This window comes from Gekko japonicus, unplaced genomic scaffold (assembly GCF_001447785.1).
Source record: "Gekko japonicus isolate JY-2015 unplaced genomic scaffold, Gekko_japonicus_V1.1 scaffold542, whole genome shotgun sequence".
In the NCBI taxonomy this organism is placed as follows: Eukaryota; Metazoa; Chordata; class Lepidosauria; order Squamata; family Gekkonidae; genus Gekko; species Gekko japonicus.
In genome coordinates this window covers 914,327-929,110 of record NW_015163104.1, presented here as the reverse complement: position 1 = coordinate 929,110, position 14,784 = coordinate 914,327, and the positions used below count along the sequence as shown (strand labels likewise).

The 14,784-nt window shown below is 49.7% G+C and overlaps 2 protein-coding genes across 2 annotated transcripts in view; one reads left to right on the top strand and one right to left on the bottom strand.

Moving 5' to 3' along the window:
- The window catches only part of LOC107106595, a 450,486-nt gene that overhangs the window by 51,129 nt on the left and 384,573 nt on the right, over positions 1–14,784 (bottom strand).
- The window catches only part of LOC107106580, a 45,570-nt gene that overhangs the window by 18,281 nt on the left and 12,505 nt on the right, over positions 1–14,784 (top strand). Inside the window, exons 3-6 of the mRNA XM_015406760.1 lie at positions 1,378–2,284; positions 6,995–7,121; positions 8,717–9,650; positions 13,301–13,335. Of these exons, the coding sequence (XP_015262246.1) occupies positions 1,378–2,284; positions 6,995–7,121; positions 8,717–9,650; positions 13,301–13,335 (2,003 nt within the window). The remainder of the gene's footprint in view (positions 1–1,377; positions 2,285–6,994; positions 7,122–8,716; positions 9,651–13,300; positions 13,336–14,784) is intronic.

The window sequence follows — 14,784 nt, the reverse complement described above, 5'->3', positions numbered from 1 at the left end:
TTTCATGAGTCACTGCCCACTGACTCAGCCATTTTGTGGCAGGCATTTTGTGGCTGCGCCCACCGAACGGTGTCAGAATTCCAAAAGTGCCTGCAGGCTCAAAAACGTTCAGGACTCTCTGACCTAGGACATCAGCTAACGAAATAACAAAATGAAAACTTGATCACCCATTGTTCGTAACTCTAGATCTGTTTCTTTGAATGCAAATGAATAAAAACTGTTATAAAAGCCCAACCCAGTGAACAGAAGGTCCTAAAATGTCGGGGAGGGGGGGGGATTATCTACTTAGAGCCTAAAGCCGTCTGACGCGACCCTGGATTCCTTTGTCACGGAAGAGCAAACGCCCAGGTAGACACGGAGCCGGAGACTCCAAATGCTCTGTTTGATTCAGAGACCAGGAAACAGAGCAAACAGCCATTTTTTAAAAAATTACAGACCTACATAGGAGGCTGTTTGAAGTCATGTTTTTCAAGTCACACAGCGTTGGGTTGTAAAACGTGCAGGAACAGTCTTTTGATCCAGAGGTCATAAACTAGTTACAGACATCAGTGATCGTAAAGTGTTTTAATAGCAACCCTGTTCTACTTGGGGAAATCTTCTGATATTCTGTGACTCTGGCTCCTAGTTCCCCACATTCAGGATCTCTAGATTCCAGTGGTTGCAGATATCTTATTTATTTAATCAATTTATACCTCGCCCTCCCCTCCAAAGCAGGCTCAGGGCGGCTTCTCTGATTATTTTGGTGTAGTAGTTAAGTGCGCGGACTCTGATCTGGGAGAACCGGGTTTGATTCCCCACTCCTCCACTTGCAGCTGCTTGATGACCTTGGGCAAGCCATAGTTCTGGCACAGCTGTTCTTGAAAAAAAGCAGTTTCTGTCAGAGCTCTCTCAGCCCCACCTACCTCACAGGGTGTCTGTTGTGGGGAGGGGAAGGGGAAGGAGTTTGTAAGCTACTCTGAGACACCTTTGGGTAGTGAAGGGCGGGGTATAAATCCAGTCTCCTCCTCCTCTTTTTCTATAACAGCCTGCTTTCTGCTGCACAACTCTGGTTGCCCTACTTCAAAACAGACATTGCAGAGCTGGGGGGGGGGGAATAATGAAGAGGGCAGCCAAAAAGATGACTACAGACACTCATGATTTAGTTCTATATGTTTTCTGAAACTTTTTATTTTCATCTCTTCTTCCTCCCAGGAAAAAATGCCTTTACTGACTGAATAGGCCATCCATATCCGCCTGACGTGAGTCCCTCCGGAGACACCGCCTGGGGGAGAAAAACATTCGCTGAGGGGAACTTCCTTGGACGCCCTGTTTCATAGTGATGTGACAACAATTTACACTTTAAAAAAAAGTTACATAGTGATGTGACTACAACTTACAATTTCAAAAACCAACAACCGGCGGCCTGCCCAATTCGACTTTGGTGACTGCAAACGTCCCACCGAGCCAAAACCATCCGTTGCGGGAAGAAATGGCCACCGAGCGGGGGGATGCCTCGGCCCTGGGCCTCCAGTTCCCAGCCGTGGTAGACCAAGGGGTCAATACCACCATGAAAATGGAGGATGAAGACCCCGAAGAACTGAAGCCGGAGATGAGATTGGAGGAGAGGAGAGAAGACCCTCACACTGCCCACTCGGGGGCAGCCGGGTCGGGCCCACGATGGAGAACCCCGCTGCATATTAAACAGGAACCGGAGGACGGGCTTTCGACTCAGCAGTGGGAGGCCCAGTGGCATGATTTCCTGGGGGGCGTCCAGCCGCCCCAGGTAGGATGGGGAGCCAGGGAGCTGCAGGGGAGTACACCGTGGGGGGACATGAAGGCCCCCATGGTCCGTTTTGAGGGGTCCACGTCCACTGCCCACCAGCCCGCTGAAGGACCGTTCATCCACTCGCTGTCGGCTTTTGATGGAACCACTCAGCAAGCCAACAGCAGGCCGGATTCTAGAAGCGGCAGGGAATTAAGGAAAGTGAAGGAGGAGGTGGGGAGCGAGGACGCCGTCGGCACCGAGATGCAGCGCCAACACTTCAGGCAGTTTGTCTACCAAGAGGCTGAGGGGCCCCGAGAAGTCTGCAACCGTCTGTGGGAGCTGTGCCACCAGTGGCTGAAGCCGGAGAGACACAGCAAGGAGCGGATCTTGGAGCTGCTGATCCTGGAGCAGTTCTTGACCGTCCTGCCTCCGGAGATGGAGAACTGGGTCCGGGAAGGTAGGCCGGAGACCTGCAGTCAGGCGGTGGCCCTGGCGGAAGACTTTCTCATGAGGCGAGAGGACGGGAGGCAGGAACAGAAGGTAAGGGCAGTTGTTATGGACAACGTGGAGGCATTCAGAGCCGCTCTCCTCCGCATCACGCAACTTGTGTTTTGAATTTTTTTGGTTAATTTATTATTATTATTATTATTATTAATAATAATAATAAATTAACCAAAAATGCTTTCGATTTATTAATCGCTTTCCCCACAAGTGGGCTCAAAGTGATTTACAGTTACTCTTTAGACAGGGGACTAACCATGTTTTTCATAGGGGATAGGGAAGACAACATATAATTCATTTAAGTCGCACACGCCGTACTGCCCGGTGGAAACGTTTCTGGCTCGACTCAGTCATGTTCCAACAGCTGCATTGCCTCACTGCCACCACCTGGCATCCCACTGCAGGGATTTTCTTAGCTGAGTAGATTCTCCCGCCTTCCGGGTCCAGACCAGGACGTCTCCAACCGAGAGCTAACACCTTCCCAGAAGGGAGTCGGTGTGCCCCACCCTCTCTAAGGAGTGGTTCCCATTTTAACTACTCGCCGAGGCTTTTTAATCGCCGGGTGGACGATGAGCTGGGGTCGACAGGCAGGCTGCTCACACCAGCGCGGGGCTCGAACTGACACAGTTCGGATGTTAAGACAGTGGGATATACCCACTGTGCCACCGCTCCCCTTTAGAACACTAAGTGTTAGAGATGCTAAAAAGAATTAGATTCGAGTCCAGTAGCACTGTAGAGGCCAAAGAGATTTGTCAGAGCTGATGAAAGGAGCTTTGACTCTTGGAAACTTATCCCCCCCCCCCCAAAAAAAAATCTCGTTGGTCTCTATGGCGCTACTGGACTCAAATCTAGCCATCCTACTGCAGACCAACACAGCTACTTGGGCTGCCAGGTCTTACCTCCTGCCGAGTGGAGTCCTGGGCCCTTCCCAGGAAGCGTATGGGGCACAGTGACATCACCTGGAAGTGACGTCATCACGTTGCCGCCATCATGCTTTTGAAGTAAAAAACCATAGAGTTTTGCCCCAAAACTAGAGTGTCTCCTGCCCCAACAGCAGCAATGTGATGATGTCACTTCCAGGAGATGTCATCATGACAGGGACATGCTTGTTCAGGGGTGGATCTTCCCCTGCTGGCCAGTGGCAGGCTGGAGCCCTGGAAATCAAGGGGAACCCTGCCCTGACTGGGGGGTCTGGCAACCCTAAGAGCTACCCTCTGAAAGTAAAAAGAATTGGTAGAAAAGAGCAAGAGTCCAGTACGGGCCCGTAGCTAGAGTTTTATTTTTCAGGGGGCTTTCAGATTTTTAAGGGGGCTGCCAAAGGAAAGGTAGCAGAAGACCCAAGCGAGCCCCTTTTTGCTGTAGCAGAGGAGTGCCCCCAAAACTGAAAAAACTGCAGGTGAGGAAGGAAGATGGGAGCATGGCTGGATAGATGGTCCCGCATCACTCTCCGGGATTTCTCAACCGATCTGAAGCCCCCAACCATCCCCCCATTTACTTTCCCCGTCTCCCCCTTGGGCACAAAGACACACACAGAGACTCCCACTCGGCCTGCTTGTCATTCTCAGGCTCACTTTCAAAGCTGCCTTCGGGAGCAGGGCACCCCGTGGAGGAGAAAAGAGCAGGTGGGGGCTGTCGCGGGCCACCTGCCGCTCCCCACACTCGCCCGCCAGCAGCAAGAAGAGCAGCGGCTGCGGTGTGCCGAGCACGATGCAACAGCCGCCGCCCCTCCTCTTCTTGCTGGCGGGCGAGCGCAGGGAGCGGCAGGGGGCCCGCAATGGCTCAGTGGGGGCGAGAGGCGGGGGGGGGGCCCCGTGAAAAAAATCTACGGGCCTGGTCCAGTAGTGCCTTAAAGACTAAAAAAATATCCGGTAGGGTATGAGCTTTCGTGAGTCACGGCTCACTTCTTCAGATAACAGCGACCCGTTTTGATCTAAAAAGAATTGGGTTCTGTTTCCCTTTTTGTGGTCGTCAGGTGCTTATGCCACCAGTGACTGGACAGAAATTGGATTGCTTTCTGAAGAACTTAGAGTTCTTTTTATGATTCCCTGTGGAACCTAATTCAAGTCCAAGATCGAGGTTCAATCCCTGGCAACTCCAGTTTAAAAGGGTCAGGTCGTAGGTGACGTGAACAACCTCCGCCTGAGACCCTGGACACTTGAGTGCCAGTGTGAGTAGATAATACCGACCTTGATGGACCGATGGTCTGATTTCAGTATAAGGTAGCATCGTATGTTCATTTGTTGGTCAGTCAGGAGATGGACAGCAGGAGCATGACCAGGGGGTCATTTCGTAGAAAAAGAGGTGCAGGAGCTCATTGGCATAACTCATTAGCGTAACTTATTTGCATATGCCACACCCCCTGACATCACAGGAAGTATGTCAGAAGACAACACCCACCGCTCAGGCTCCACTGGACTCTTTTGGATTGCTAGCTATTGGGGTGGGGGGTGAACGTGCAGATCTGTCCTCGCAGAGGAGGGAGAGCTTGTACCTGAATAAAACCTGGTCTTAAAGGTGCCACTGGACTGTTTTTTGGGGGGGAGGCTCTGCAACTTACCTGGCTGCTTCTTGCTCTGACTGAGGGATGCTGGGATCAGGGGGTGGGGCTTGTTGCATGTGCTCGCCCCCTGGGCGCTTTACTGCCGGAGCTCCGTTCCTGCGCGCTCCTGCAGGAAATGACCCCTGAGTGTGACCATGTTAATTCTCCTCCCACCCACCCATTCTTATTTTAAAATAAACTAAAATAAGTTCAGGTCATTGGCCCCTTTGTCTCTGACTATCCTTGGCCCTCCGCATTCTCAGACAGAGAAAAAAAATATCTTTCCCATCCCAACACCTTTAACCAGAGATCTGCTTGTTACAAACAATAGAAGAAAGCAGACCAAACATGCAATTATTGGTGAGTCACATTTTCATTGCTAGAACGGGAAAGTGGTGCCTTTGATGGATGTCTTGCACGCTTGCAGAAGGGTTAGAGCAGTGGTGGCGAACCGATGGCACGGGTGCCAGAGGTGGCACTCAGAGCCCTCTCTGTGGGCACGCGTGCCATCGCCCCAGCCAGGCCCAGACCATCATTAAAGTGTCGGAATTCTCTGCCAAATAATTTTAAGTAAGTGAAAGGATTTGGGATTGCTTTCCGTACTTTGTTTGGATCATCTTAAGTTAATGTATGAGTTGTTTTTTTTCTAAAATAAAACCTCAGTATTCAGGTTAAATTGCCGCGTTGGCACGTTGCGATCAATCAGTGGGTTTTGGGTCGCAGTTTGAGCACTTGGTCTCTAAAAGGTTCGCCATCACTGGGTTAGAGTTTTAATGCATTGCATGCTTTGAGGTACTTCATATTTTGCGTTCAAGTTATCATTATTTTGAGAAAATACTTATTATTTTGCCCTGTCGTGGATATCCCAGGCTAGCCCAATCTTGTCAGAGCTCAGAAACTAAGCAAAGTCAGCCCCGGCTAGTATTTGGATGGGAGACCTCCGGGGAATACCAGGGCCGTGGCATGGAGGCGGGCAATAGCAAACCATCTCTAAATGTCTCTTGCCTTGAACCCTATGGGTTCAGCTATGGGTTGTTGTTTTTTTGGTGAGTAGTTTTTATTTATCTTATTTATTTATTTTGAGATTGTTATCCCGCACCCCCCAAAGCGGGCTCAGGGTGGATCAGAAGAAACTTGAGTCCAAGACTCGTTACATAAAGTCACATTAAAACAATAAACAATAAAAGTCACACAGGTAGTAGCACCAATTTCATATAAATTCGTGAGAGCCACAAGATAAAATCAAACGAGCCCTTTCAGCAGATTGGGAACTAAAGCAGGGAGGCCAACTAAGGTAGATGCCTGCTGCCTCACCTGAAGGCCTGGTGTGTGTGTGTGTGTTTGCATCCCAGTTTGGTGTAGTGGTTAAGTGTGCGGACTCTAATCTGGGAGAACCGGGTTTGATTCCCCACTCCTCCACTTGCACCTGGCTGGATGACCTTGGGCAATCCATAGTTCTGATAAGAGCTGTCCTTGGAAAAGAGCAGTTTGTGTCAGAGTTCTCTCAGCCCCACCCACCTCACAGGGTGTCTGTTGTGGGGAGGGGAAGGGAGAGGAGTTTGTAAACCGCTCTGATCTTAAGACTCCAAGTGAAGGGTGGGGTATAAATCCAATCTCTTCTCTTCCTCTGCTTCTAATCTGGGAGAACCGGGTTTGATTCCCCACTCCTCCACTTGCAGCTGATGGATTACATTGGGCAATCCATAGTTCTGATAAGAGCTGTCCTTGAAAAAGAGCAGTTTGTGTCAAGAGCTCTCTCAGCCCCACCTACCTCACAGGGTGTCTGTTGTGGGGAGGGGAAGGGAAAGGAGTCTGTAAGCCGCTTCGAGACTCCGAGTGAAGGGCGGGGTATAAATCCAATCTCCTCCTCCTCATCCTCCTCCTCCTCGTCTGTCTGTCTGTCTGTCTGTCTTTGCATGCCTGGACGTCATGGTGGTTTGCGATTGCCTGCCTCTGCGTCCCGGCCCTGGTATTCCTTGGAGGTCGCCCTTCCAAGTACTTTCCAGGGTCGGCCCTGCTTAGCTCTCGAGATCGGACAAGATCAGGCTTTCCTGGGGTTCCGCTGTGATCGGATGGCACTTTCCACCAGCACTTTTTATTTGAAAGGGAAATTGGAAACCATTGCAGTTGGTCTTTCGTAGCACATTTGTTCCTTCCTTCCTTCCCTCACGCCACATCTTAACTAAATGGATCACTGCTGATTTTTCCAGGGGCCGGGGATGTTCCATGTAGTGACCGTGAATTTCCCCGACACGGACCGGGCGTCACTGGAAAATGCTCAGAGGCAGCTCGGCAGGCAAATCAAGGAAGAGGGCGGAGGGGATGGCCACTCGATGGGTAAGTGCTGCTTTAGACGGCTGGTAGTATTTCATAGTTATATTCTTCACTGATGGATTTTGAAGAATATAACTATGAAATACTACCAGTGAGTTGGTTAAATGGATTCATCTTGTATTTCAACGCTATTCACTTTGACAAAGTTGCACACGAAACGAGATGATATGCATGACCCATTGGTGTTGATGGCGTTTGAATTGCATCCAGTAAACTGAATATTGGAAAAAGAAATTTCTAGTTTTTGGAGACTTTTGTGGCATAATATATCACGGCTGTTTGTTTCCTTTTCCACCACCTAGAGGTTGGCAGTCCCAGGCTTATGGCAGCCCTATGAATTAATGGCCTCCCAAGCGTCCCGTTGTTAACAGTCTCGCTCAGGGCTTGCAAACTGAGGGCCGTGGCTTTCTTTACTGAGTCGATCCATCTCACGTGGGGCCCTTGCCCTGCTGCCTTCGACTTTCCCCAGCATGATTGTCCTTCCCATCGAGCCTCGCCTTCTCATTGTGTGAGATTAAGAAAAAGGCCAAGGCCGATGGTGCGAAATCAAGTGAAAATATATTTTATTACTCGGTTAAGTTTCCAAGAAATTCCCTCCGTGTTTCGCCCACAGGCTTCGTCAGGGGAATCTCTCCGTCCCGTAGTAGTTCTTCAAAAAGAGTAAAAGAAGTACGGCAAGACAGAGCCCCCTGATGAAGCCTGTGAGCTAAATGCGTAGGGAATTTTTTTGGGGGGGGGAATTTAATTGAGTAATAAAAGATATTTTCACCTGACTTTGCACCATCGGCCTTGGCCTTATTTTTTTTAATCTCCTGTGCGGCTCTTTGTTTTCTTGCTTCTCATCATGTGACCAAAGTACAATAGCCTCCGTTTGGTGATTTTTAGCTTCTAGGGTCTTGATTTGATCCAGAACCCACTTACTTGTCTTTTTGGTATCTGTAGCACTCTCTTCCAGCACTCCATTTCAAACGAGTCAGTTAGATTACTTGATCAGAAACCTTATGCCTGCAAAGCAGGAGCTCTGCCGCTGAACCACATCACCTCCCCCGTTAATATATGACTATGTACAGCTGATTTATCTAGACCATTGATCCGCCAAGTTCACAATTGTCTGTTCTGACAGGTGGTGACTCTTTAGAGCCAGTTTGGTGTAGTGGTTAGGAGCATGGACTTTAATCTGGGAGAACCGGGTTTGATTCCCCACTCCTCCACATGCAGCTGCTGGTGTGACCTTGGGTCAGTTACAAGTCCTTTCAGAGCTGTTCTCTCAAGGGCAGTTCTCGGGAGAGCTCTCTCAGCCCCACCTACCTCATAGGGTGTCTGTTGTGGGGAGAGGAAAGGAAGGCAATTGTAAGCCACTCTGAGACTCCTTCGGGTAGTGAAGGGCGGGATATAAATCCAATCTTGTCGTCGTCTTCTTTAGTGTCTCTGACAGAAAAAGACAGGGGGTGATGCTGGGGATTGAACCTGGGACCATCCAGACGCAAAGCCGGTGCTCTGCCACTGAGCCACCATTTTGAAAACCAGTGTTCTACTTGTGAATTGGTTGCCTTTCCTAGAAACAGAGTCTGACTCATGTTTTGATTTCTTTATTCCAGCCGATGGCGGGCCCGAAGGTGAGGAGGCCACTGCGTGGAAAAGCTCTGGGCAAACGGAGCCACGAGGGTCATTGCCGGGGACAGCCGGAGATACAAGCAGGGAAGGTAACTCGGAGGCTCCGAAAGGGTCCCAGGGAAGTGCCCCGCAGGCAACGGAAGGGAGCGCGTCTGGAGAGAAACAGTCACTGTGCTCTAACTGCGGAGGAGTTTTCAATCCAAGCACGGGACTCCTTGGCCCAGACGGAGCGAACCCTTACAAATGCTCCGTGTGCGATAAGAGCTTCTGCCAGGTGGCGAAGCTCATTGCACACGAAAGACTCCACACGGGCGACTGGCCGTACAAGTGCTCTTTCTGCGGGAAGAGCTTCAACCGGAGCTCAGACGTCTCCCGGCACGAGCGAATCCACACGGGGGAGAAGCCGTTCCAGTGCACCACGTGCCAGAAGTGTTTTAGTCAGAGGTCCAAGCTGATCGTCCACGAGAGGTTCCACACAGGCGACAAGCCTCACACGTGCTCGTACTGCGGGCGGAGCTTCCACCAGCGGTCGGATCTCGTGAAGCACGAGCGCATCCACACGGGCGAGAAGCCGTACAAGTGCTCGGACTGCGGGGGCAGCTTCCACCGGAGCTCTGATCTCGTCAAGCATAAGTGGATCCACACGGGGGAGAGGCCGTACAAGTGCTCGACGTGCGAGAAGAGCTTCCGGCAGCGCTCGGCGCTCCTGTACCACGAGAGGACCCACACGGGGGAGAAGCCGTACACGTGCTCGGCCTGCGGGAAAGGCTTCAGCTGCAAAGCACATCTGGTGCTTCACAAACGGACCCACACGGGGGAGAAGCCATACAAATGCAACTTCTGCGGGAAAAGCTTCACCACCAGTTCGTACTTCGTCAAGCACCAAAGGATGCATCTGGGGCAAGAACCGTTGCCGATGCACTGAACAGAGGAAGACCCACAGTAGGAGAGCGGAAACACGCCGCCAGCAGGAGACTTCGTTGCCGGACTGTACCACTTCAGTCTGGAGGGGAAGGACTGAATCTTTGAATGTTGCCTTGACTGTCAAAAATCTCTTTGCACATGCAAAAACCAGCAATTCTGGGAAATGGGTTCAAGTCTAACCTTTTCCCTGACATGCTAGGTTCCTATAAACGGGGATATTTTTTTCTGTGGTGGGGTGAATGTTCAGGCGTTCCTTGACTTCCAGGTCTGAAGTGGTACATCCCAGCGGCAACAATAACATCATGAAAAAGCCCTGCTGATGGTCGACACTGGCTCTTACATTTTGCAGTGACCAGAGAATAGAACACATTCACACATGCAGGAGGGAGGGAGAGAGGAAAAATCATATTGCTCGGGTGGCGGCCGGGGGTGGGGGTGGGACCCAGAGAAGCCCTGAGGTTGCTTGTGTGATGAGAAATGGAAAGTCTTATCAGTGCTCTAATTATAGTAATCCTTAGCATTTTGAGAGCTGTTCTGAGCATTCAGAAAACTTTTCCAGAAACTGTACAACAACCCTATATAGTGGGCCACTGTTAGCCCAGTATTACATATCTTGGGGGGCTGTGAGACAGAGTGGGCAGCCTACGGCCACCTAGTGTGTTCATAACGGAGGGGAGATTTGAACCCAGGACCAGTGAGATCGCAGGCTCATGTTACACCTGTCTGTACCTCACTGAGCCAGTTAAGTTTATTAAAGTGAACAAACAGAGAGAGAGTGAACGGAGGCGAACATTTCTCATTCTCCCGTAACACAGAACCTCCTAGTGTCTCTAATATGAAAGTGGGTGGGGTTTGCATCCGTTGCAAAATCAACCGAGCCAGCTGTGCACCAACGAAGTAGGGGCTTCCACCTACCCGGGGGACTCCTTAAGTATGCATAAAAAAGTACAGCTTTGTAGATTAACACTATGAAAGAGAGCAAAGGAAACCAAGCCACCCCAGGGAGGGCTGAGTATGCTGACGGAGGCACGGAATGTTGACAGCAGTGGAGAGAGTGAATTGTGGGAGAGGGCAAAATGGGGGCAAATGAACTTGAAAGCGGACCTTTTTTATCCACCACGGTCAGCGTCGTCCACTCAGACTGGCAGCAGCTCTCCAGAGTCTTAGGCAGGGGACTTTCACGTCACCTGTTACCTGATCCTTTTAACAGAAGATGCCGGGGATTAAACCCAGGACCTTCTGCATGCCAAGCAGGTGTTCTGCCACTGAGCCATGGCAAAGAGTTCCATATTGTTCTCCTCCCCCACCCCGATTCCTTATGGGCCTGTGCTTATCGATGAAAGGTATTTTATTTATTGGGTGCTTTAAAAACCAGGAAAACGTACAGAATGGCACAAGAAAACTGGGCTCACCCACATAAAACTTACTATGTATGTAACACTGTCCAAATTAAAAATAATAAGAGAGAAGAAGAAGAGATTGGGTTTATACCCCGCCCTTCACTACCCAAAGGCGTCTCAGCGCAGCTTACCACCTCCTTTCCCTTCCCCTCCCCGCAACAAACACCCTGTGAGGTAGGTGGGGATGAGAGAGTTCTCTCAAGGACTGCTCTTGAGGGAACAGCTCTGAAAGAACTTGGGACTGACTCAAGGTCACACTAGCAGGTGCTTGAAGAGGAGGGGGGGAATCAAACCCGGTTCTCCCAGGTTAGAGTCTGTGCTCCTAACCACTGCACCAAACTGGTGTAAAATAATAACTAAAGCCCCGGGGAGGAATTAAACCCATAGCTTTATTGGAAAGGAATTTTATTGGCTGTAGATGTTGAAAGGAAGTGTTTTATTTACACCTTGTGCAATTAAGTTTCTGATTCCGTGCACACTTAGATGGAAGTCAGCCTCCTGATCTGTCGATTAGATTTTTTACCTCGCCCTCCCTCCGTGGAGCATGGCATGATGTAGAACTTCCCTTTTGGCTTAGAGAATTGGCTACTTCAGGAAATGTTTGTGGCATCCAACTCAGATTTTAAAAAAAACAACAGAAAGGAATCTGACAATTCATGCAGGTTAGCTCTGCTAATGGCTGTTCATCGTGATAGGTTAGTGGACCCTCCATGCTCAGAGGCAGTGTACCTTAGAATACCAGGTTGTGGGAACGGACAACAGAGAAGCCTTGCTTGTGGGGTTTTTTTGAAACATCTGGTTGCTGCAACATAACGTAAGAATAGCCATGCTGGGTCGGACCAGTGGTCCCGTCTAGTCCAGCGTCCTGTTCTGCACAGTGGCCAGCCAGTTGCCCTGGAGGACCAAACAAGCAGGGCGTAGAGGAAATATTGTGTCTGGCAGCTCTGGAAAGAACCCAGTGGATGCGGAACGCAATGGCTTAATAGCGATTGGGGCTGCACTGTTTAGTTGACAATTCAGGAACTCCCAGGGAGATGTATTAAATGTGCCACCTGATTACATCAGGGGCCATTTTACAAGATTTTACTCTTCCTTTTTCTCTCTCCTCTTCCCCCTCTCCCTTTTAAATCAGTGTCTGTCATTTCCTTCCCTTTCCTGCTAGTCAGCTTGGGGAAATAGGATGGGGAGGGGAATGGCACACAGCATCTCAGAATATCCTCCCATGGGCACTGCGGGGCCTCATCTGGGGCAATACTTTAGACCCTGAAATCAGCAGGAATTCTGTCTGAGTAGCCTATTTCAGAAACCACATCCCTCAAAAGAATCTTGTATTTTGCATGTGTACAGACTTGACGCAAATGGAATCAACAGATTAATATCAACCAACACTCCTCTGTTGAATTGACCTCCGATTTCTTGAAGCGGGTGGTGCCCCTGTTGATAATAGCAAAACATGTTTTACTCTCAGGACTTTTGGCTGATTCTTGCTCGCGTTTCTGCCAGGCCCGCTTTTGAAGGTTCAACCCTAGATTGGCTGTGTGTGTGTGTGTGTTTTTCCCACCTAAAAACAAACAAGAACAACAAAAAGCAGTGGAAGAATAGCGAGAACTGGTTTCTGAACATACAGCTGGGTATATGTGTGGCCTAGCTTCCTTCATATATGAGATACGGGGCGGGGCGCCATGCGCACCCATTTCATTAGCGACTTGGTGTTAGCGCTTTGTGGAGGGTATGAACGCGCTCCAGAATGCAAAAACGGCTGAGCTTTTGTACTTTTAACAGAATGAAATAGAACTTATATCGGAATGGCTAATGGTTGAGTTGATTGATTAATGGGATCGTGGTGAATTGAGGCGCTCGCCTCAAGTAAATTTACTGCTCCCGGATGGACTCTGTGAGGAAAATGGCCGGTGGAAAGCTGCTTATGTCTGAAATCCTTTGCGGGTCATGGTATCCGGCTGGTATGTTCCCTCTTGCGGGAAGTCAGCCCTTGTAGAGACTGAATAGTCAATACTTATGTGGGTGTAACCCAGGTTAGATCCTGAATTGAAATTGGCAGGCTGCCAGTTGACTCATTTCTGTTTGTGATCAAGTCGGCCTGTTTCTATATGTGAGCACAAACTCTGGCCAAGGGCTCTCAAATCCTTCTTCTCCCCAGTATGAACAGCAGTGGAGGTTTTGGCCAAAGCCGTCCACTTTTCCCACTCATCTGCTCCTCTTCATTTGCCTCCATCTTGGCTAAAGGAGAAGAGGCTTCAAGGAGGCCTTTGCTGAGTCTCGTGAGGGAAAAGCCGCTGAGGGAGTTGACAGACTGTGGGGGAGGGGAGTGGTAGAACAGGAAACCTCTGGAGTCGAGTCCTCCAGTTGCTACTCCGAAGATAGAAACTACTTCTAGCGTCACAATGAAAACAAATTTCTGTCTTTCTGAATGCCTTTGTGGCCTGGTTCTCATGTCGGAGAATGAGGCGGGGGGGCCTGAGGTGGTAGAAAGGACGGCACTTTGAATGTTCCCTTCGTGTTAAAAAGTAAATCCTTCCTTGCAATTAGAAAACTAGCACCACAAGGAGAAAGGTTTTCTTCTTGCCAGACTGGTTTTCTGCTTAGGGGGGAGTTGGTAACCGAATGGAGCGTTCCAAGTTGTGATCTGTCGCCAGTAGACCGGAGCAGTCCCGTCCTTTCTGTACCCTCAGGGCTCTGCCATCCCAATTTTCTGGCATGCGCGAGCCTGAGTTGATGGAAGATTTCAGGACACTACATGTCTATGCTTTGGGGGGGGGGGAGGGAAACGCATGGGTAAATTTTAATCACTGTCCTTTGTGTTGAAGATTCTATGTTTATGCTGTGTTTTATGATGTATATAACCTTGCACATTTCTATGCCTTGATGGACTGAGTATGTTTGTGGTCAACAATGCCATTCAGGTAGCCGTGACTCTCGAACGTGCAGCTATGCAACCCTGGACATTTTATTTTTTTTTTGGCTTGTGACATTGACTGCTACCCAGCCCCGTGTCCATCCATCTGTTCTGCCCCCACCCCCACCCCAGACCTGAAGCCTGATTTTTTGCCAAAGAGCACTCTGCCTTACTCCATATGTTCCTAGTCCTCCCAAAAAAAAACCCCCACCCACCCTTCCTTGTGTGTAACCAGTGCTGTTTGCGACACATCAGGGGTACAGAAGGAAACACAGAAAGGAGCAGCTCTCTTCCAGTTTTCTACAAGCATCCCTGCCAGCTCACCGTGAAGAGCTTAAACTCGCCACAGGTGACCATGCAAGTAGCTCAACTTGGACGTCTGCCTTACTTCACACGTACTTGAACGTTGCTTATGTATAGTGGCGCGTGAGCCCTCTCCAGCTTGTTGGGGATGTTGCGGAATACTCCACCCGGACTAGTTTCTTGGCATCCCAAAGACGTTTGTGTGCAGTGCGTGGTACTTTTCTGTGTTTGTCTCCTGGCCTTTAGTGTTTTTGTTTTCCTTTGGCAATGGGAGCATGTAACTTGCCGCACCTTCTTCTATGAAAATCCTTGTGGAGGAACAAAATCCCAGTGGGTTCTGGGAGAGGAGATTTGGAGAAACTGGACGCATTCTCTCCTCAATGCGAACGTTGGTATTGGGTTGGCTTCTTGACCAAAGAGCGGCCATGTTCTTTGTATCAGCAGGTGGAAGCTTACAACTGCAAAGTCCCGTTTACAGTAGAGGTCGTACCAGACATTGTGAAGTGGTTGC